General features: G+C 38.3%; 1 protein-coding gene across 6 annotated transcripts in view; it reads left to right on the top strand.

The window, feature by feature from the left end:
* Window positions 1–20740, top strand: part of MTDH (metadherin) — a 57627-nt gene extending 36887 nt beyond the window's left edge. For all 6 annotated transcript variants that reach the window (XM_027598154.2, XM_027598187.2, XM_027598144.2 and 3 more), the window contains 5 exons: window positions 3976–4100; window positions 10032–10139; window positions 13001–13141; window positions 15504–15660; window positions 16298–20740. In XM_027598154.2, coding sequence (XP_027453955.1) covers window positions 3976–4100; window positions 10032–10139; window positions 13001–13141; window positions 15504–15660; window positions 16298–16368 — 602 coding nt within the window. In that variant the 3' untranslated portion in view covers window positions 16369–20740. The remainder of the gene's footprint in view (window positions 1–3975; window positions 4101–10031; window positions 10140–13000; window positions 13142–15503; window positions 15661–16297) is intronic.
* Window positions 20741–21432: the final 692 nt, after the last annotated feature.

Genomic DNA, 21432 nt, shown 5'->3' on the forward strand with positions numbered 1-21432 from the left:
ACCTCATTTTTCTCTGTGAATTTTATTTTTTGTTTTATCATCTATAATGTGGCTAATTTGGGTACTCCGTGCACTTAATTATTCCTTCTAAATTTACAAAATGCATGATTTAGTATTTGAGATTACTAATCCACAGAGTATGTATATGTGTGTGTGTGTGTGTATGTATACACATACGCTAGCTTTACATTTCATAGTGTGATATGATTAATATATTGACCCTCTGGTTTGAGGCATACACATCATTATCTGAAAAAAAGGCATTGGATTTACCCAAACACTTGAATATAAAGTTAAGATGCTAAAGTACAGAAGATACATTTTTTAAAAACAGATGTTAATCTTATCCGTTGTCTGGATCATAAACGAACATCATCATCATAACCCCTGTAAAAAGTCAGATTTTGAATAGAACTTTGTTTTTGTTGGCACACCAGAGTGAGCGAATTGCTGCAGCATAGTTAGGGGTTGAGAGCATGAGCTTTGACGACAGACTACTTGGGTTTGAATCTTAGCCTTGACATAAACTTAGGTAGGTACGTGGTCATTGTATGCTTCAGTTTCATCATCTGTAAAAAGAATAGTTCTTTTCCCACAGTTGTTGAGAGAATTAAATAATAAAGTATATAAATATTAGCACTTAGAACACTGCCTGAATATTCAGTAAGTGCTGTGGTGCTGTTGATATTCTTCTAGGGGCAACATTTGTCTACTTGGTGGAGTCAATTAGTATTGTCTGTTTGAACACTGGAGAGTCTTTCTAACATAATTGTTTTGTTGTAGTAAAGTTAATACTAAAGTTCTGACCAGAAGCAGCTGACAGCCATTTTTTTACTGAGATAAAATAAGAGATTAGCTATGAGATGCTTAAACCTAAAGCATTATTCAAGCAAATTAAATAAATTCCTTACCATTTTGAAAAGACACTAATACAGCTCTTTGAAAAGATATTGGCAAACTGATGGGAAAATTTTGAGAAATGAGAAGTTACTCTGTTTATAAATGGAGAAAACTATCCAGTGAATGAAACTATACTGTATAGTTTCCTTAAAGGAAAGAAGTTTTTAGCATATTAGGCCCATGAATCTTAAGAATTATGTGTTGAAAAGTCTCCTGGTGACAACTTTTATGTTTAGGTAATCTTTTGTTTTATAAAGTAGTTTTATTTGATCCCAGTTAATAAGAAAACAAACAAAACTGAAATCAATAAACCTGGAAAAAATCACCATAAACCTTTATAGAGCCAATAGAGATTTGTGCTTCTGTTAATGTTCTTACATGGGTTAAACCGTAGGCTGCAGTCATTCCCCAGCCTTTCTGGTTATCTAAGCCTTTAAAAAAGTAATGTTACTAAATACTTTACTAGATTTTTACCTGTTATCCCCCCCACACCACCGTATTTAGTTTATGGGGTGCCTGGGTGACTCAGTCGTTAAGCATCTGCCTTCCGCTCAGGTCATGATCCCAGGGTCCTGGGATCAAGCCCCGCATCAGGCTCACTGCTCAGCAGGAAGCCTGCTTCTCCCTCTCCCCCTCCCCCTGCTTATGTTCGCTGTCTCTCTCTGTCAAATAAATAAAATCTAAAAAAAAAGGAAAGAAAATAGTTTATATGTTAGTATAATGCCCACCCACTTGTCTAAACTTTTTTTTCCTATAAAAGAAAGTGTGTTTTCTGGCCAAAGGCCTTAGAGACCTGGCTTATGGAGAGCAATTTGCCAAATCTGCATTTCTTATTTGTGAGGTTTAAGCAAAACCTGTGACATTCAGATCTCCTAACAGTGTTCTTAATGAATGCTTAATGTAAGATGAGCAATTGGTTCCAGATATCTGCTAGATGCCTTTATACTTATAAAAATGATTTCTACATTATGACACACCAAATGTATCTTACTGAAAGATTGACCAGGGTTGTAAGAAACAGATTCTTAGTTGTGTATGCCTGATAGCTTAGAAACTGGCTTTCTATTGTTAATGTCATAAGTGCTACATAAACAGAACACCTGCCATTCATTGAGTACATACTGCATTGCTGTGCACTGCTTTAGATGTATCTAATATCTTCTCAGTCATCCTGGAGAGTTAGTGTATAACCAACTAAGATTATGAAATTTGACCCATATCACATAGTTATTAGATCAATATTCAGATGTAGATCTATTTGACTCCAAGGTCCATACCCTTAACCCCAATGTGGGTGTACCGTGCAGTACAGCCTCTGGATTCCTGCTCATGGTAGTAAATTTAGGAAAGGACTTCCTTTATTGTAACATACTTCACAGTTGTCATCACTTGTTACATGTTTAGACTACCAGTTCTTATTTTCAGTCTCTCTCCATCCTCTACTGTTTTAACCCCTCTTCTCCCTTTCCATACCCTTGTGACAGAAAGTCTCATTCTGTACTTAAATGTCTCTTGTACTTACCTATCTTCATCTCTGAATAGATAAGACCAGGAGCTCCATGTTGGGGGCGGGGGTATATTGTACTCATTTTTGTATGTCTAGTACCTACCCAGCTCAAGTTCTAATATATAGTAAGTGCTTAATAAGGTGAAATTCCTGCAATTCTACTATTAAGATATATCTGTTGTTACTGTATTATTTTCTTCAGTCTCTTCCTCATATAAATTTGGGATCATATTTTAAAGACAATTTTGTCTATTTTTTTTTCTGTGAGCATTTTCCCAGATTATATTCTTCTGAAACATAGGTTTTAAAGCCTTCATGAGGTATCATAATACCTCCCCTTTAAAGAAAAATAATAGAGTTCACATAAAAAAATAAGAACAGCAAAGAAAATAAGAATCAGGCAGATTTGTCATTTGAGTTACTAAAAAGTATTACAGAGTCACATATGGCACCATCCCAGGAATATATCAGTGAAATAGGATAGAAATTCCAGAAACAGACTGAAGTGTATGTGAAAGACCTCAGTAGTTAATAATAACGTTTGACATAAATGGGAAAAGATTGGATTTTTCAATAAAGCAGTGCTAGAATGACTTGTTTACCATTTAGAAATAGAGCTTAACCCCTATCATCTTAAACCACTGGAAATGAAACCTGGCTGTAAGTAGTCATTGCAGAAGTGATGTGGAAGCATTTCAGAAATCCAGGGAGAGGAAAGAAGAATTGACTTTTGAGAGCTACTTAACTAGGATAAAGCCAAAGATTGTTTTTCCCTTTTTAGAATAAGCAAGTGATAGCTTCCCAAAGGAGGTAAAATTCAGTGCCTTTTAGAGTGAAAGAGAGGAATCTAGAGGTCTGAAATATAAATTTATTCTTGAGAATAGATGATAGAAACCCTGAAAGTGACTTGAATATTTTGGAATGATAAAAGTAGCATTGAATAATCTGGAAAATGTAAGAAGGTACAGATGAAGTATTAACCATTAAAAGTCACAAAGTAATTGTTTCCCCCAAAAGAAGAAAGAAGACATTATTCTGTCGTGACTTGGTGAATTTGAAGAACCTAATCTTGAAAAGCTCCTAAGGAGGGGAGGAGGTGTAGTGTAAAAGGACGGATGGGGACCATAATTTTGGCACTGCTGTTCAAGATTCACTAATTCTGTACCCTAGAAAATAAATCAAGTACAAAAATGGAATGACCAAGGAGGAGAAAAAAAATGACCAGGACCCAGACCAAATTAGACATAAACAGTACAAACAGAGCAAAGTCAGGTGTTTGATCACAGAGGAATTTGGGAGAGTGAAATTAAATAGGTAATTCTTAAGTTTCCTAGAGTTTCTTAGAAATTCCATTTAATTAGCCATATGATGTGCCTAGCACAAGTGGGACAAAGGTTTTTACCATCATGTTATTGGGGTTTTCTTCTAGCTCTTAAAATGTGCTTGGGAGAAAGAAGGAAGAACAATAGTTTAAAAATACAGCTTAGTTCAACATAAGGAGTTTTAGTTTTTGCGTTTTAGTTTTTGGCAGAAATAATAGATTCCTAATTCACACTGTTAAATTTTAGATGGTCTGTCTTCTGCTGATCCCAGCTCTGATTGGAATGCACCAGCAGAAGAGTGGGGAAATTGGGTAGATGAAGAAAGAGCTTCACTTCTAAAGTCCCAGGAACCAATTCCTGATGATCAAAAAGTGAGTAAAGGCATTGGCGGGTATGTCTATTTCTTTGTGCACCCAACTATATTATAATTATTAGGGGTTACATTCTGTATTATAAATACATCCAGTGGTAGAATTGCTTCTGAGCCATTCTGATTATATTTGCTTCAATCCTTATGCCTGCATGCCTTCTCTGTATCACTGTTTTTTCTTTCCACAAATTATTGAGAATTGTGATATGTGGAAAGCACTATTAGGCACTGATAAGAAAACACAGTTCCTTTCCTCTTATCAGAATTAATAATAGTTGGTATTATATCAACTCTTAGTGTGTTTAGAGAAGACTAGATCAGTTGCCAGTGAAAGATTTAGGAAGGGTTCATAGCAGCAGACAAGACTGAGAACACCATGAAAAAACCATCAAGGCAAGAAAATAGGTAATAATTTAGTGGAGAGGTAAATAGTACACGTGTGGAATCAGTTGATGAAAAGTACATGCCTTCTAGGCTACGTTCCTTAAAGAAAGGGACCATGAAGTTTTTATTTTTGTAGCTCTAGCAACATGCTTGGCATTCAGTAAATAAATGAAAGGAATGATAGGTAACCTTGCCACATTTTTGTGAAATTCTGTAGATGATAACCTGTCGGCGGCTTTTTAACTAGGGATAACCTAATCATCACTGGGGTTAGGAAAATTAAGCTGGATACAGTGGAAAGACAAGCAGCTTGGGAAGCTATTTTGTACTATTTTGGGGTAAGTGTTAAAGAGGCAGTTACATGAATCAGGTAGGAGATAATGAACTAAATTGATAGCTTTGAAAAATAAATGGAAGTGGTGTTTACCAGAGATATAAAGCTCCTGATCAAACTGCATCTGGTTGGCTATAGGAATTAGGGTGAAAGTCAAGGAGTCTCTGAAGATAATAGGGCTGTTGGTATTCAACAAATATTAATTGAACATCTACCATAAGTCAGGTATGGATTGGTTAGTAGAGAAGCGGTAATAAGACACGATTACTGCCTTCCAGGAGCCCACAGTCTGGTTAGGGAGGAGAGGAAGGAGACCCGCACATCAGCAGGTAAAAGTCATGTTACGTATTAGGGAAGCACTTGGGAGTTTTAGCAAAAGCATCCTGAAGGTAAAAGCAGAATGCGAAACAAAGAGTTGTCAGAAATTAAACTAGAGAGGGAGGCAGGGACCAGATCCTAGAAGTTCTTGAATGTCATATTTAAAACCATGGATTTTATCCTGTAAGTAATGGAAGGATTTTAAGCTAAAGTGTTTTTTTTCTCCGTGGGTTACACTGGTAGCCCATGTGGAAAAAGGTGGAGGCATATCTGGGAAAAGGCAGGAAGACCAGTTTAGAGGTTGCTTAGTAGTCCAGGACAGTAGTGGTAAGAATGGTACACGGAATACAGAACAGACTTGAAAAATACATTGAAATAAAATCCACAGAACATGATTAGAATTGAATCGTGTTGGGCGCCTGGGTGGCTCAGTTGGTTGGGTGACTGCCTTCAGCTCGGGTCATGATCCTGGAGTCCCGGGATCGAGTCCCACATCGGGCTCCCTGCTCGGCGGGGAGTCTGCTTCTCCCTCTGACCCTCTTCCCTCTCGTGCTCTCTATCTCATTCTCTCTCTCTCAAATAAATAAATAAAATCTTTAAAAAAAAAAAAAAGAATTGAATGGTGTTATATGCAAACAGTGAATCATGGAACACTACATCAAAAACTAATGATGTGATGTATGGTGATTAACGTAATAAAATAAAATTTAAAAAAAAAGAAAAAAGAATTGAATGGAGGAGGAGTCATCAAAATGACTTCCAGGATTTTAGCTTGGGTAACTGGGAAGGTGGAAGTAGTCCTCCCAACAGAGAAAATATAGGAGCAAAGGCTAGTTAATTGGGGGAAGGGTGGTTGGTTCCATTTGGGATATGTTAAATGCAGAGCGTTTTGTTGAAATGCCAAAGAGAAGTTGGTTTTGTGCCACGTTAAAGCTTAGGGAAAAGATGTGTTTAGACGTTATTAGTATATGGTTGTTAAACACTTTGAGCGTAGGTGAAATATCTAGGAAAAGTCTGTAGACTTGAAAAGAGCAGTGGAATGAACATAGGAATCTGGGAAACTCCCAACTTTTAAGGAGAAAAAAGCCCATGAAAGAGACTGAGGGAAGAGAGTTCTGGGTCACAGAGGCTGAGACATTTGCTCTCTGGTAATTAAGAGCAGTTTCGTTAGAAATCTTGGAATAGGGGAGCCTGGGTGGCTCAGTTGTTAAGCGTCTGCCTTCGGCTCAGGTCATGGTCCCAGGGTCCTGGGATCGAGCCCCGCATCGGGCTCCCTGCTCAGCGGGAAGTTTGCTTCTCCCTCTCCCATTCCCCCTGCTTGTGTTCCCTCTCTCACTTTCTCTCTCTGTCAAAAAATAAAATCTTTAAAAAAAAAAAAGAAATCTTGGACTAATAACCATATTGCAGTAAGTTGAGTAAATGGTTAGGAAAGAGTAGTAACAATTACAAGGTTTTTCTAAAGTAAGTTTGGATAGAAATGGAGGAGAGGTAGTGGATGACAGCACACTGTAGTATCAGGAAGGGTTTTGTTGGGGGTTGTTTGTGTTTTAATGATAGGAGAGATTTTAGTACAGGGTCGGTAAACTTTTTATTAAAGTCCCATACAGTAGTGCAAAAGCAACCGTAGACTATAGGGAAATGAACTTTATTTACAAAAACTGGCATCGGGCCAGACTTGTAGTTTGTCAACCCCTGCTTTAACATATCTGTGGTCACAAAGGGAAAGGATCTAGAGTAAAGTAAAAGCTAAACATAACTGAGAGATTTGACTAATAGAGTAAGTTCCTGGCAGTAGACGTAGGGGAATCTTAGGCATGAGTGGATTGTGGGTTGGCCTTTAATGTAGTAGGATGGTAGTACCTCTGATCTTTAGAGACCACAGGAAGGAAGAGGTAGTAATGGGATTTATTGTTAAGGGTGTAAAGAAATGTACAGGGGGCCAGTTGATAGGTAATATGAAGGTCGAGGGGGTTTGGGGGAGAGAGAGATGAACGGGCAGAGCATGGAGGGCTTTTAGAGCAGTAAAACTACTCTGTAGAGACACTGTAATGGTGGATGCATGTCATTATACATTTTTCCCAAAGCTGTAGAATGTACAACACCAAGAGTGAACCCTAAGGTAAATTCTAGGGCTTTGAGTGATAATCGTGTGTCAGTGTAGGCTCATCAGTTGTAACAAATGCCCCACTCTGGGGAGGGATAGTGATAGCGGGAGAGGCTGTGCATGTGTGGGGTGGGGAGTACATGAAAATCTCTGCCTTCTGCTCAGTTTTGCAGTGAACCTAAAATTGCTCTAAAAAATAAAGTCTGTTAAGGAAAGAAAAGCTTCCTGGTACGGTACCTTAACACACACCATAATCATTCTGGTATCTGTTGAATGTTTAGTGAATGTGCAACCAAAAATCTGTTTTTTAACTGAAACTTCCTTGTGCCTGATCATCAGAATGACAGAGTAGAATCACTGAACGGAGTAAAGACTGCTACATATCATAGCAGTTCTTTTTCTGAGTATATTTGGAGATCGTCTTTCATTTATCTTAGCAAAAATGGGGCAATATCTAAATGCCCATCAGTTGAGGAATGGAGAAAGAAAATGTGACAGGTTTGTACAATCACATATTAGATGTTAAAAATCAATGAAACAAGTTACATTAATATCAACATGAATAGAATCTCAAAAACGTTGAATGATGGACAGGTTTATGGAAAGATACAGTATGATACCATTTATATAAATTTTGTATGTGTGAACACACCAGAATTTATAAAAAGAAGCTTGACTGGAGGGACACAAAAGAGGTTCGTGGTAATGGTAATGGTAGACCATTAGCATGGTAGTGATAAAGCCTAGGGTAAACCCCCAGGGGAGGTGGTGTGGAAATGGGATTGGGAAGGGTTTATGGAATTTTAAGTTTATCAATAATGTCTTTTAATAATCTAAAATAAATGTGTCAAAGCGTCAGTTCTTTTGTGCGAGTTAAAAGATGGTATGGAGTTGATTTCAGCCTTTTTCCCCATGAACAAAAATAGTGTTTTGCCATCAATCAGGAACTACGGTTCTCTTATGGTTGGATGATAATTGTCTGAGAAGCAGGCTGCCCAGAGTCATTGTGACCTGAATATTCCTTATAGGATACATTTTTTCACGTGGTATTTTAATCACAATGAGCTTACGGTGAAAACTTGTGTGGAAGTTTCTCCACAACTGGCAACCAACTTGTACTGAACATCTCTTAGCTAAGTTTGTGTAGGATTTTGTTTTTCCATCTGCTAGTAATTTCTGTGAACTGTTTGGTGGTTCATGAGACCTCCAGAGTCATCCTAATGACTATGCTGCTGAGCGGAGAAATAGTAGTTACCCCATCATCTCATCCTATAAGGATAGGCTAGGAATCTTGGCTGTCATCTGTGCAGAAGAAACAAAAAGCACTTTTTCATAGAGAAGTCAACTATATGGTATGTGTGAAGGGATATTATGAATACTAATTTAACGTTCTAGATCACTGTTTTCGTCCTGCAGAATGTTATTTTCAATGACATTCCATCTCAAATTCAATTTTTTTTAAATTAAGCCTTCTGTAGAGTGGCAGGCACTTGTGAGAAATGATACAGAGAGATCCCCTGTACTCTTTACCCAGTCCCCCCAGTGGTAACGTCTTGAAAAACTTGAGAGCAGTATCACAACTAGGATATTGACATTAATGCAGTCAGATACAGAAACCATTCCCATCCTGCAAGGACCCCTCATGTTGCCCTTTTTTTTTTTTTTTTTTTTTTTTTTTTTTTTTTTTTTTTTAAAGATTTTATTTATTTATTTGAGAGAGAGAGAATGAGAGATAGAGAGCACGAGAGGGAAGAGGGTCAGAGGGAGAAGCAGACTCCCCGCCAAGCAGGGAGCCCGATGTGGGACTCGATCCCGGGACTCCAGGATCATGACCTGAGCCGAAGGCAGTCGCTTAACCAACTGAGCCACCCAGGCGCCCGCCCTTTTTTTTTTTTTTTTTTATAGCCACCCTTTCTTTCCACTTGTCACCACCCCCCTCGTAACCCCTGGCAACTAGTAATCTCTTTCCATCTCCATAATTTTATCATTTCAAGAATGTTCTATGAATAGAATAATATAGCATGTAACCTTTCATACTGTTATTTTTTTCACTCAGCATAATTCTCTAGACACTCATCTAGATTGTTGTGTGCATCATTAGCTGGTTCTTTTTTACTTCTGAGTAGTCATGGTGTGGATATGCCTCAGATTGTTCAGTCATTCTGTTGAAGGACATCAGGATTGTTTTTGGCTTGGGGCTAGAATGAGTGATCGTATTTCTCTGAATCCTTGCCAGAACTTGCTTGTCACTGTTTTTTATTTTAGCCGTTATTGGTAGGTGTGAGTGAACTCACTGTGATTTTAATTTTGCATTTCCCTAATACCTGATGATGTGGAACATCTCCCATGTGCTGCTTTGCCATCTGTCTGTCCTCTCTCTGTGAGATGTCTGTTCGTATCTTTTACACATTTTCTAATTGGATTGTTTACTGTTGAATTTTTAGTGTTTTTTATATAGTCTGAGACACGAGTCCTTTGTTGAATATATGGTTTGCAAATATTTTCTCCCACTCGGTAGCTTGTCATTCTCTTAACAGAGCATATAAAAACAATCAGAAATATGTAAAAAAAAATAAAAAAGGTGGTCTATCATAGATAATAGGGGAATGAAGTTCCGTGTACTTTGTTCTTTTTAAATATGTAATTTTAGATCCATTTTATTACTCATTACTAATTCTTACTTAGCATTTAGGAGATAAAGACTGAGCCTAATGAATGAAATTATTCCATAATTTCTGAATAATGAAAACTTAACCAATTGTTTCACTTAATACTTTTGCTTTTAACATCAGGTTTCAGATGATGATAAAGAAAAGGGAGAGGGAGCTCTTCCAACTGGGAAATCTAAAAAGAAAAAAAAGAAAAAGAAGAAGCAAGGTGAAGATAACTCTCCAGCACAGGTAGAGTATCAAAACAGATGTCATTCGTTAAGCACCTACTGCTCAAATGTGAAAAGATAATATGCAGGTACTAAGAATATGTAGAGTTAAAAGACACTTTAGGAGATAGGTTTACTTGCAGAGCATTTGAAAAGTCACAGAATGTTTTAAAGATCTTCTATATCCTACTGTAATAATAACTGTATTGCTCTAAAAAAATCATACCAAAGGTGTAAACCCCAAAGTAATAAATTAAATTAGATGCATTTTGATTTATATTAAGGTAAAATGGAAAAAGAGGTAACCTTGTGTATTTCTCACATACACAAATGCCTTTTGAATAACTGGAATTTAGCAAGTTAGAATTTTAGCTCAGAACAACATGTGGGTCACAAGTGGAGTGTCACTCTGAGTCTGCTGTCTGTTTCACTTAGTATCCTCTTAATACCTTCACTTAGTATCTTCCATCTGCTTGTTGGCTTCTGACAGAAACTTTCTATTTCTGTCACTCCTCCATTTTCCTTCTTTTTTCATTGGTCTCTCCTATTGGGAAAATTTTTAAGTGACAATATAGATGAAAACAAAGGTATTTTAATTGCAAACATACTAGATTACCAGAAGTATGCATGGGTTTCTCTTTGAAAGCACTATCACCATTATATTACAAATTATGAAAATCTTATTCCTTACCTACAAACATGTGGCTGCTTGTTTTTATTCCTTTAAATGTGGGAGATAGCCAGAGTTTCTAGAGGATAACCTACATAGTAATTTTCCTATTTATTCTCTTTGGGAAAAGTTGCTATATAAGGAAATACATGTTGCGTTCATTTTTTGTTGAGGGAGGCACAGCCCATCATAAATGACACTAATCCATTTTCAGTGCTAGTTTTTTCTCACAGTAATATATGTAACTGAGCTCAGTGGATACACTACATAATAAGGGTGCTTCTCTTGTTAGCTGAGCTGTCTGACGAGAACCATTATTGACAGCTGTCTTTTGTTGGTAATACTGTCTGAACTCTGTTTAGCCAAACTTTTCCTGGACTTCTGTGCCTTAAATTTATAGCCTTTACTAAAGATTGCTTTTCTGGTTTGTGGATTAGATGAGTTCCTTTTAAAAAGAAATTTTGTCGGACAGATGTAATCTGTAAATTTCAACTTACTGGCAAAGGTCATTAACTTGTGGAAGTTCTTTTGGTATTCTGATACTCCTTTTAAAAATGTTTGATAGGTTTTTAAAAATAACAGTGAGTATGGGGCAGCTGGGTGGCGCGGTTGGTTAAGCATCTGACTCGGTTTTGGCTCCTGTTGTGATCTCAGGTCGTGAGATTGAGCTCATTGGGCTTTGCGCTCACCGCCGAGTCTTCGTGGGACTCTCTCACCCTCTGCCCCTCCCTCCCTCCCTCTGTCTCTCTCTTAAATCAGTAAATCTTTTAAATAAATAACAGTAAGTATACAGGCTTTGGAGTCAGATCTGTATTCAAATTTCAGTTTTGCCATTTACTAGTTGTTTTTGTTTGTTTTTCTTTGTACAAGTGACTTAACTGCATAGGTTGCTTTGAGAATTAAATGAGACAACCGTGAAATTCTGTGTCAGGTTCATAGAACATAGTATCCTGTCCGTAATACATTTGGGAATTTGTTCTTTTTAGTTGTGGGTACGTGGTTGGCGGGCGTCTTACTGTTAGAATACAGCTTAGGGTAAAACTCACTGATGTCATCACGTTAATTTTGTGCAGATGGCAAATCCTACATATATACTTCCAGAGCTACTCTTCAACTTAAATTCACAACAAAATTTCTATTACTGTCTAAACCCACTACCATCCTGAACAAGTTTTATAAAATATCGGTATTGGCAGAAAACTTCCAAGATCATCCTAGCCAGTGGTTTATATGTATGTGTTGGCTAAAGAACAATACAATTAGCAACGATGGTCCTGTTTAATGTATTCTACTTCATATTTATTTCACATACCTAAGCATGTAATGTGCTTTAGAATTGCTTTGTTGAAACTTTTTTAAGTCTGAAGGCCTTTGGACACCTGGGTGGCTCAGTCAGTTAAGCATCTGCATTTGGCTCAGGTCATGATCCCAGGGTCCTGGGATCGAGCCCCTCATCGGGCTCCCTGTTCAGCGGGGAGCCTGCTTCTCCCTCTCCCTCTACTGCTCCCCCTGCTTGTGTGTGTGCTCTTTGTCTCTCTCTCTCTCTGTTAAATAAATAAAATCTTTTTTAAAAAATAAAGTCTGATGGCCTAAGAATGGAAATGTTAAAGCTTGGATAAGACCTTAGAAATTATCTAGGCACATTTTATTTTATAGTTGAGGGAGGAAACTAAGGTTCAGGGAAATGAAATTATTTGTCTTTGACACTACACAGCGAGGCTGCAGCAGACCAGAACTGAAAAGTACTTTCTACTGTGTCAGCCTCATTTATCTACAGAATGTATTTATGTACAAATATTTTGTTCCTTGAAGAAGTCATTAACTGAAATGTTACTTCCAAAGTCTTAGTTCGAGTATCACCTAATTCACTGTGTATTTTGTTTAAAAGACAAAATTCTAGTTTATTTCGTTTTAGTTGGTTTAGTAAATTAGAATGGTTTGCATTTGGGGATGGGAGTGTATTGGTTTTTAATTCCCAATTGATTTAAGTCCCTGGCGAGAGCAGGGATGATCACTGTTGTTCCAGATGTACCTGTATATTTTAAATCTTTGAATGATTGTTTTTATATGCTCTGTTAAGCTGTTTGGACAGTTACTGAAGTGAAATTATTTTCTTGGAATATCTTTTGGACATTAACACTACAAACCAGATAGATTTTTAATTAGTAAAAAAGAGTGATTTATATCATCTAATAGACTACTTTTCTCTGTAGGACACAGAAGAATTAGAAAAAGAGATTAGGGAAGAGCTTCCAGTGAATACCTCAAAAGTCCGTCCAAAACAGGAAAAAGCTTTTTCTTTGAAGACCATAAGCACTAGTGATCCAGCTGAAGCACTCATCAAAAATAGCCAGGTAATTTTTTGATATTTAAGGAATAAAATTTTGATGACTTGAGAGTTGTGTCATAACTCATATTTTATCGAAGTACTAAGTGCTAAGCATTGCTAATCACTAAAGTGCTGAGTATTTTAAATACACTAATTTAACCCTCATAACAACCCCATGAGAAAGGTAAGATCTATTATATAAATGAGGTTGGAGAACTTAAATAACTAGTCCCAAGCTGCCTGACAGTGGTGAAACCAGAACCAATAGACTATGTTTTCTCCTATTAAATATTTAAACATACAGGGGATAGATGGCTTAGAGAAAATGTAACTGGTTGCATTTTCCTAAAAGCATGCCATAATATATAATGACTGTGGTCCAACCTCTCAAAATTTAACATTTGTTTAAAATTGGTGACAGGTTCTTGAAATATGTGCCATTGATAGAAAATTTTGATGTGTCAGAAAGGATCATTTTACAAGAGGTGTAGGCCAGTGATGCATAGTTTTTTAAAATGTAATTTCTAAAAAGGTAAATTGTATAGAAATCTATGAAATCCTACTAGAGTTGCATGGTTCATTTATATGCTCATTCAAAAAAATTTATTGAGAACCCACTACACTGCCACACACTATTTGAGGATATATCAGAGAGCAAAGCAGATCAAAAAAAATCTGCCTTTTTGAAGTGTACATATTTAATGAAACAGCTTCAGACACAAACCTGAGTTACAGGGGCGCCTGGCTGCCTCAGTTGGTAAAGGATGTGATTCTTGATCTCGGGGTTGTGAGTTCCAGCCCCACAGTGGATGTAGAGATTACTTAAAATCTTTAGGGGCGCCTGGGTGGCTCGGTCGTTAAGTGTCTGCCATCAGCTCAGGTCATGATCCCAGGGTTTTGGGATCGAGCCCCGTATCGGGCTCCCTGCTCTGCGGGAAGCCTGTTTCTCCCTCTCCCACTCCCCCTGCTTGTGTTCCCTCTCTCGCTGTCTCTCTCTCTGTCAAATAAATAAAATCTTTAAAAAAATAAAATAAAATCTTTAAAAAAGAAGAACCTGAGTTACTGCCAAAAGAAGTAATTGGTAACAGTCTTGTGCCAAAATAAAATCTTAACCATAGTTCCTATTTGGATTTGCTGCTTTTAATTCCCTAAGAGAAGAATTCCCTTTTGAGATGTAAGGATGTGATCTCAGTACATGCATAGGTTTAATAGTAGGGCAACAAAGGGTCATTTGACATTTTGATGTTTTACTTACTAGTAAGTCATTTTCAGAAGCCATTTTGTAAAGACTATTTGAGTCCTTCTGTGATTTATCATAGATTAAGTGGAGAGAATAGAGGGGAGAAAGAATACTGGAAATAAATACTAAAACTTTTGGGTAAGAAATAAATATGGAGAACACTAATAAGAAAGCTGAGCCAAGCAGGACAAATGCAGCTTCTTTCAGATACCTGAAACAGAAGGAAGGAATCCTAGTAATTACCCGCGTGCACACAGCTTCCTCTTCTTGTTTCCTTTTCCATTGAGCTTTCTTACACCCACAAAGCCTAGCGGAACAAGGGGCAAGAGAAACATCACTTAGCCTTGTTTCTATATTCAATCATGATGATAAGGCTAAGGATGAATTGATGATCTCTGTTACAGCCTCAAGGCACTCCAAATACTGGGGTTTCCATCCTTACCTCTCCTGACCATGCATTAACAGGTCTCACAGAGGCCTTTCTGCTTCCAGGTTGGTGGGGAGAAGCAAGGCGTAGGAGCCTAGGCCCTCAGCATTATGATTTCACTAAAAGACTGGATAGAACTCTGAAAATTTGGACCTGAGTTTTACTGCTTCCTTTAATGGATAGGACTAATAGCCATAGTTCGCTTTTGTCTGAGGCCGCCGTTTTCTGTGGGTAGGAAACGGAAGTGATTGCTGCCCTGTTTGAGTTGAGTTAACCTTACCTCTCAAGAAGCAGAGAAGGGAGCATCCCCTATTGGCATTTCAGAAATTAGCCTTTTTCTGTCTTTCACATGAAAAAGTTTTGAGGAATTAAAGAGTTGGTAAGAAGTGGACATTGAGTTACTAAAACATATAAAATCATTATATTTGTAATGAAAAAGAAAAATGTAAAGGTTCATGGAGATGGAATTATTCACCCCTATTTGAGATTCCGTAAACATCTTCTAATTTTGTACTTTCGTCCATTTGTTATTGTGGGTAAGGATTTATTTGGTTATGCCGCTAGAGGGCAGGCACGAGTTGTAGTGCTTCCGCTGGTAAATTGTTTGGAAACGGTGTTAGTATTCACTTGTTCCTGAACAGCCTCTTGGTATTACTATGATATTTAATTTTATTTGAAAGTTTTTACAAAAGAACTTAAGATAATTTTATCCCAAAATAGCCTATCAAGACTCTTCCACCTGCTATTTCTCCCGAGCCATCTGTTCTTTTATCAAAAAGTGATTCTGACAAGAGTTCGTCCCAAGTGCCACCGATGCTACAAGAGACAGATAAATCCAAGTCAAATACTAAGCAAAATAGTGTGCCTCCTTCACAGAGTGAGTAATCCTCCGTTTTGGTTCTTTTGTGTGTTCTTGTACTGTTGATAAGCGTTAATACCTTAGAAGGCTGATGGATTGGATTGATAGATAATCCTTCCTTCCTTGGCAAAGGCTGGATTTCTTGGAACCCTGTGGACCTCAGCTGTGAGGGCCCAGGGACTGAAATCACTCCAAGCAAGAGGGGGTGGCCAGGGACATGGACGGTGGAGGATTTGATACATGCCCTTGTCTGTCTGGTCCCTCCCTTTTCCTGTGCGCATGTTCTTGGGGCTGGGAATCGTTCTGTGCCTTTTTTTCCCTCCGTTGCTCCCTTCAGCTCTGTTCAGTGTCCATTTTTGCCCATTTTCACTTTCATCACTCAGATTGAGCCGTATTAAATGGTGGGTTTTCTAGATCAAAACCGGTGAAATACCTCCCATGTCACAAAAAAACAATACACTGGGATTCAGAGGAAAAGGGGCCGGCAGCCGTGGACTCACCTACAGAACGTGTCACTGGGGCTGGGGATGTAAACACAAAGGTTGAAGCATTACCGGCGGAGCTATTTCAACGCATGTTTCCGTTGATGCTACCTTTACATTTTTGAGACATAACAGTATTTACTCCTGTTTTTTCTTTCTTTTTTTCCCTTTAGCCAAGTCTGAAACTAGCTGGGAATCTCCCAAACAAATAAAAAAGAAGAAAAAAGCCAGACGGGAAACGTGAATATATTTTTCCTGAATTGGACATGTGTTTTCAAACACTGTCTGGAAGATTATGCTGTTTATGCAATAATTTGTGAACATGTACAGAGTTTTATATAAATTCAAACCAATTTTTAGAACAAAACTGTGAACACAACCACCGTAAAAATGGAATCAAAGGAAAGTTAATTTATGAAATTCAGAGGTCAGCAGAATATACTCCAGTGCTGGAAGACACTTGGGGAAAGTCTTTTCAATTGAACGAGAATGATCTTAATTTAAGAATATTATCCTGGTTTTACAGCAGTGCCCTGTTTACAACAGCTTGTGCCCTGTCTCATCTGCAGCTGAGGAATAAAGGATTCTGATTAGAGAGAGAGCTGCCTGCGGATGCGTAGGCAGCATCTGCGATCTTTATGCACGGAACTTAAACCATTTGAATCTGTTTTATGCTTAAATCAAAGTGCTTTGATCAAATGCATAATCTGCCATATCTTTACATATATGTTGGTAGCAATTTGTATTAAAGGAATCACAAGTGCAAATAAAAGGTCACTTACCATTTGTTAACTAAACTCCTGGTTTAGTTTACAGTTTTTAAAAAGTTCTTAATTAAAAACATTGAACATGCAGTTGATGCTTGTATGGCTTATGAAGTTATTTTTGATAGTCTTACATTACTTGAATTGTTCAAAGTTCAGTATATTTTAAATTAAGAAAGGTAAACTATATGTATTTGTTTTATACTTTTAAGGTTCAGACTCACAAATAATGCTCTTGTTTAGAATTTGAAAACTTTCAGGCAAAATGCAACTTAACATTTCTCCCTTTCCCTAGCAGTTTCTTTTTCCAACGTCAGCTCTTCTCTTCATTGCTAATACTTCTTCAACTTTAAAAATGAAATCTTTCACAGATTAGTTACACAGACAGAACTTTGAGTATACGATGGAGAATGAAAAACTAGAGTCGGACAGCTTTAATTGACATTGTCAAGACCTCCAGTTATCAGGAATACATTTTTTTACTGCCTTAACCTATAGTGCGTAGAATATGCATCAATTTCTTGAGGGGGATTCGTGTTTTTATAAGAATTTTCATGTAATTATTGCAATTGTGGTCATAAGGAACGTTTTCTGCTTGAAACTATTGATTTAAATGACGTGTGAGATGTTTCACCATTTTCAGGCACTGTGTAATTCTATTGTAATAAACTGGCAGGTATCTTTGTAACTATAAATAGTGCATGCTCAGCCATGTACACTGTAAATAGCCTTTACCAAACGTGTTTGACAAGGACCATAATTAACATCACTTAGTGAATTGTGATAAAGAAAAAAAGCCATGATTTATTTGATGTGATTGGCTTGTTTTTACGTGGCGCCAAGAATGAAACTGTTTAACAGCTGTAACCAATGGTACTGATCTGTCCATCCAATCTTGTCTTTTATTAGATCTGATTGTGGTTTGATAGTATTGCATTGTCACGCTAGGAAAGCTAAAGAAACACAATGGTTTTAGTAACTGCTGAAGACTGGCCTTATTAATGGACAGCTTTCCTAACAAGCGATTATTAACTTTTATCAGGTGTTACCATCTGTTTCAGGAACACGGCAGTATGTTTACATGTCAGAAGTCTTGTTTCATTCTATGAGATTTCTAAATTGATTTGTTTAAATAAATTCAGCAAATGGATAGCATTGTGTTTATTTGCTTCAATATTGGGGTAAATAAGCTCAACTGCCAGGAATTCATTTCTTCAAATGACTTTATTCTGTGAGCTTTACATAGATGTTTCCTAAATAGATCAAGGATTCCTGAAGTTGCCAGCACTTTGTAAAGGTGTCACAGAGAGTTTGAGAAGGAGTCTGTATAATTTTAGAATGTGCCAAAAGATCTATGCTCAGAAAATTCAGTTGAACTCTCTCAACTCTACCTCACCATTTCTTTATCTTAGAATTTTGTTGGCTGTGTCAAATGTTGGGCTTTGTTTCTCTGGCTCAGTATCTCCCAGACAGCCACCGACAGTGGATGTTAGGGACACTGTCTTTTGAGGAGAGATCTAGTGTGGAGATGGAGAAGTGCATTGCTAAATGGGTGGATCCGATGTGGCGATGTCTCTTGTCTTTCCAGCTCAAGAGCGAGGACGTGGATTTTATGTTTTAAGAGATGGCAGCTATGAGTGATAAAATTTTTTTTCACATGCATGAGATGAAAACTCTTGCACAATTAAAGTGTCATTGTTCATTGCTCTTTACCTGTTCCAGAAGATCTTGATATGGCATTAAATCAGTTTCTGGAATCTGAACACAGGAACTTTTGTCCATCATCAACCTTAGAAGGCACTAAAATGAAGGTAGCGGTTCAGGGAAGAGGGGAGACAGAGGAACCTATTGTCCTTTGGAGACTCGCATTAGATGCTCCCCAGACTGTCAGTAGGGAGATGACTGACTCCTTTAGGCTTCATCAGGCCTGAAGGGGAACCTGGTTCTAATTAGCAGACGAGGCCTCCTCGGAGAACCTGCTTAGAAATCTCCCTAATCCTGACCTGTCTCCTCAGACTTACTGAAAATCCTTCCCTATTCTGGAGTGGGGTTTAGGATTTCCCCAGACTGGAATCCTACCTATCTGTACCCCAGATTGAGCAAAACAATAGTTGAGAGAGTCCAAAAAAAAAAAGTGTTGAAATAACATGTCGTTAATGTAATTTACCATGTTTACTTTGTGCATGCATTTTGGGGGTGGGGGAAGCAGTGGAAATAATTTATCCAAATCTAATGGTATTATTTCACAGGCTAATCCAGTTTGTATTTGGGTTAAAGATAATTGAAAGGCAATATTTAACTACAGAGTTTAATTTTTCTTAATTAAAAACAGTCCTCTGTTAATGTAGTGTGAAATATCTTTCAAAATTGAGAATTTAGGTTTAAGATGTCTAAGAGATGTCTTAAGACTTTTCTGTAAACTCATTGCACAAACTGGAATTACTTTCCAAAAGACTTAGGGAATGCAAATATGTTATTTGTAAAATGCATTGAGTATTGTAAATAAAACAAACCATTTTTGTTTTGTTTAAATTGCTCGTTACAGTTCTCTTATGGGAAGGGACTTCAGTCACTTTGCATCTTAAGCTAGTCTAAAGGCAATTAGTTTTTGATCTTGATGCTTCTTTCAAAAACCACAGATGCGCTTTACCAGTGGGAGGTCAGATATTTGGAGTTCAGCACCTCGTAAAATAGCCGTTTGTGACGCACGATGTTCTCCGTGGGAACCCGCTTCCGTCCGTCATCTAAGCAGTAGATGCACCCGCCATCAGGTGCAGCGTCTAACTTGCATCAACGTTTTAGGTTAAGGAAATGAGACTCAAATTTGACACTATTTATTAGTTGGGCTGTGTCCCCAAATAGTGACTTAAACAAGATACAAGTTTATTTCTTGTGCGTGCGTGGAAAAGTTGGGAAGGCGGTCCGGCACTGCTCCAGCGCTGCAGGGTCAGGACTCCCGGTTCCCTCGACCGCGGTCCCCCCCCACGCGCAACACACGGCTTCCATGTCGAGGCTGCCGACAGCTACACAGCTGGATAATGCCGCCCCTGTCTTTAAGAGCACTTCTCGAGTTACGCCACATAGGCTCATCAACTCAAACTTAATCACTTGATCCTACTAGCTACAAAGAGAACAGGAAATAATAGTCTTTATTCTGGCTGTCGTGGGCCAATGAACATTCCAGGATTCGTTACGGAGGAAGCAGTGGGGAGGTGGACAGCGAGCCCAGCTAGCGGTCCCTGTCACAGGGTTGGACGTAACGCTGCGTTTTTCCTGCACCCAGGCATCCTTTCTAAGGTCAGGTTTTAGCGTTTGCAACAGAGCAGAAATTCTGAAATCTCTCAGATACTGCTCAAGAGCAGCAGCTAGTAATGTTCAAACTTACATGTAACAGCTTTCTGGAAGAAATTCCTGCCACTCAATTCCTGCTTTAAATTCTAGAGACAGGCTGAAGGAAACTCAAGTAGCCTGCTATCATGCCTCTACTGCAACTGTCAGTTACGAGTTCCAGTAGAAAAATTGCCCTGCTCTATAAAGTAATCTTTAAAAAATAAAAAAACATTACTATTCTTTCTAAATGCTTTAACTGGAGAAGGATTTCTAACTCTAGCATCAAGACAGGAAGTACATTGTGACATGTTTGCTAACTTAATAGTTAACAGTACTGAGATTTATGAATAGGCTAATTGAAGAAAAATTTCAGCAGATACAAGGTCTTCCCCATGATACTGGCATTCTTATTTGTATATGTGTGCTTTCCTTTTTTATTTATTGTATCAAAGCATTCAAAATGAATATATGTAACATGTACATAAAGTATAAAGCATAATAAAATGAACACCTCTGAAAACACCATTCCGCTTAAGAACTAGAACCTTACCAGCAGAGGGGAAATTGGGGGTGAGCCTGACTTTTGCTGTTGTCTGCTAACAGGGTCAAGGCGGGGGTGGGGGGCAAGGTACGGATGAAGATAGCTGCTCTCGGGTACCCCAAGCTGGCACGGGTCCTTTTGCATGCCCAGAGTAGCAGTGGGTCCAAGTAACCTCTAGCCAGTCTCGGAGGGGAGTCCTGGCCTCACTGGCGCCCCTCGGTCCACTGCCATCTGCTGGGAAATCGTAGTAAGTACATGGAGGCACAATGGCTGAATGTGAATGGTGCCCCCAGAGCTGTGTAGCGCAGTCTGCACGACAGCTTTTCTATGAGGAAGGAGGCTAGCGCGGCTCCATCAGGAGCTCCCCCCACCCACGTGCGCCCCCGGGAGTCAGAAGAGCAGCACGTGGCCCATTTAGGGTGCGGATTCCTGGTGAAGTTTGTTGAGGGGCTGACGATTTTCTGACGAACACCACAAAAGGGTTTATGGCAAAACAGCAGGAGCTGTGAGTAACTTCAGATAGTGTAATTATGGATGATTTCTTTCTCTTTGAAACTATAACAACTTACTAAAATACAGGATTACCCGGGGAAATTGCAGCTATTCCCATTTCTCATCAAAATTGAAATGTTCACAATAATGCAAGACGGAAGAAAACCCGCCTTAGTATTGG

This window comes from Zalophus californianus, chromosome 4 (assembly GCF_009762305.2).
Source record: "Zalophus californianus isolate mZalCal1 chromosome 4, mZalCal1.pri.v2, whole genome shotgun sequence".
Lineage (NCBI taxonomy): Eukaryota > Metazoa > Chordata > Mammalia > Carnivora > Otariidae > Zalophus > Zalophus californianus.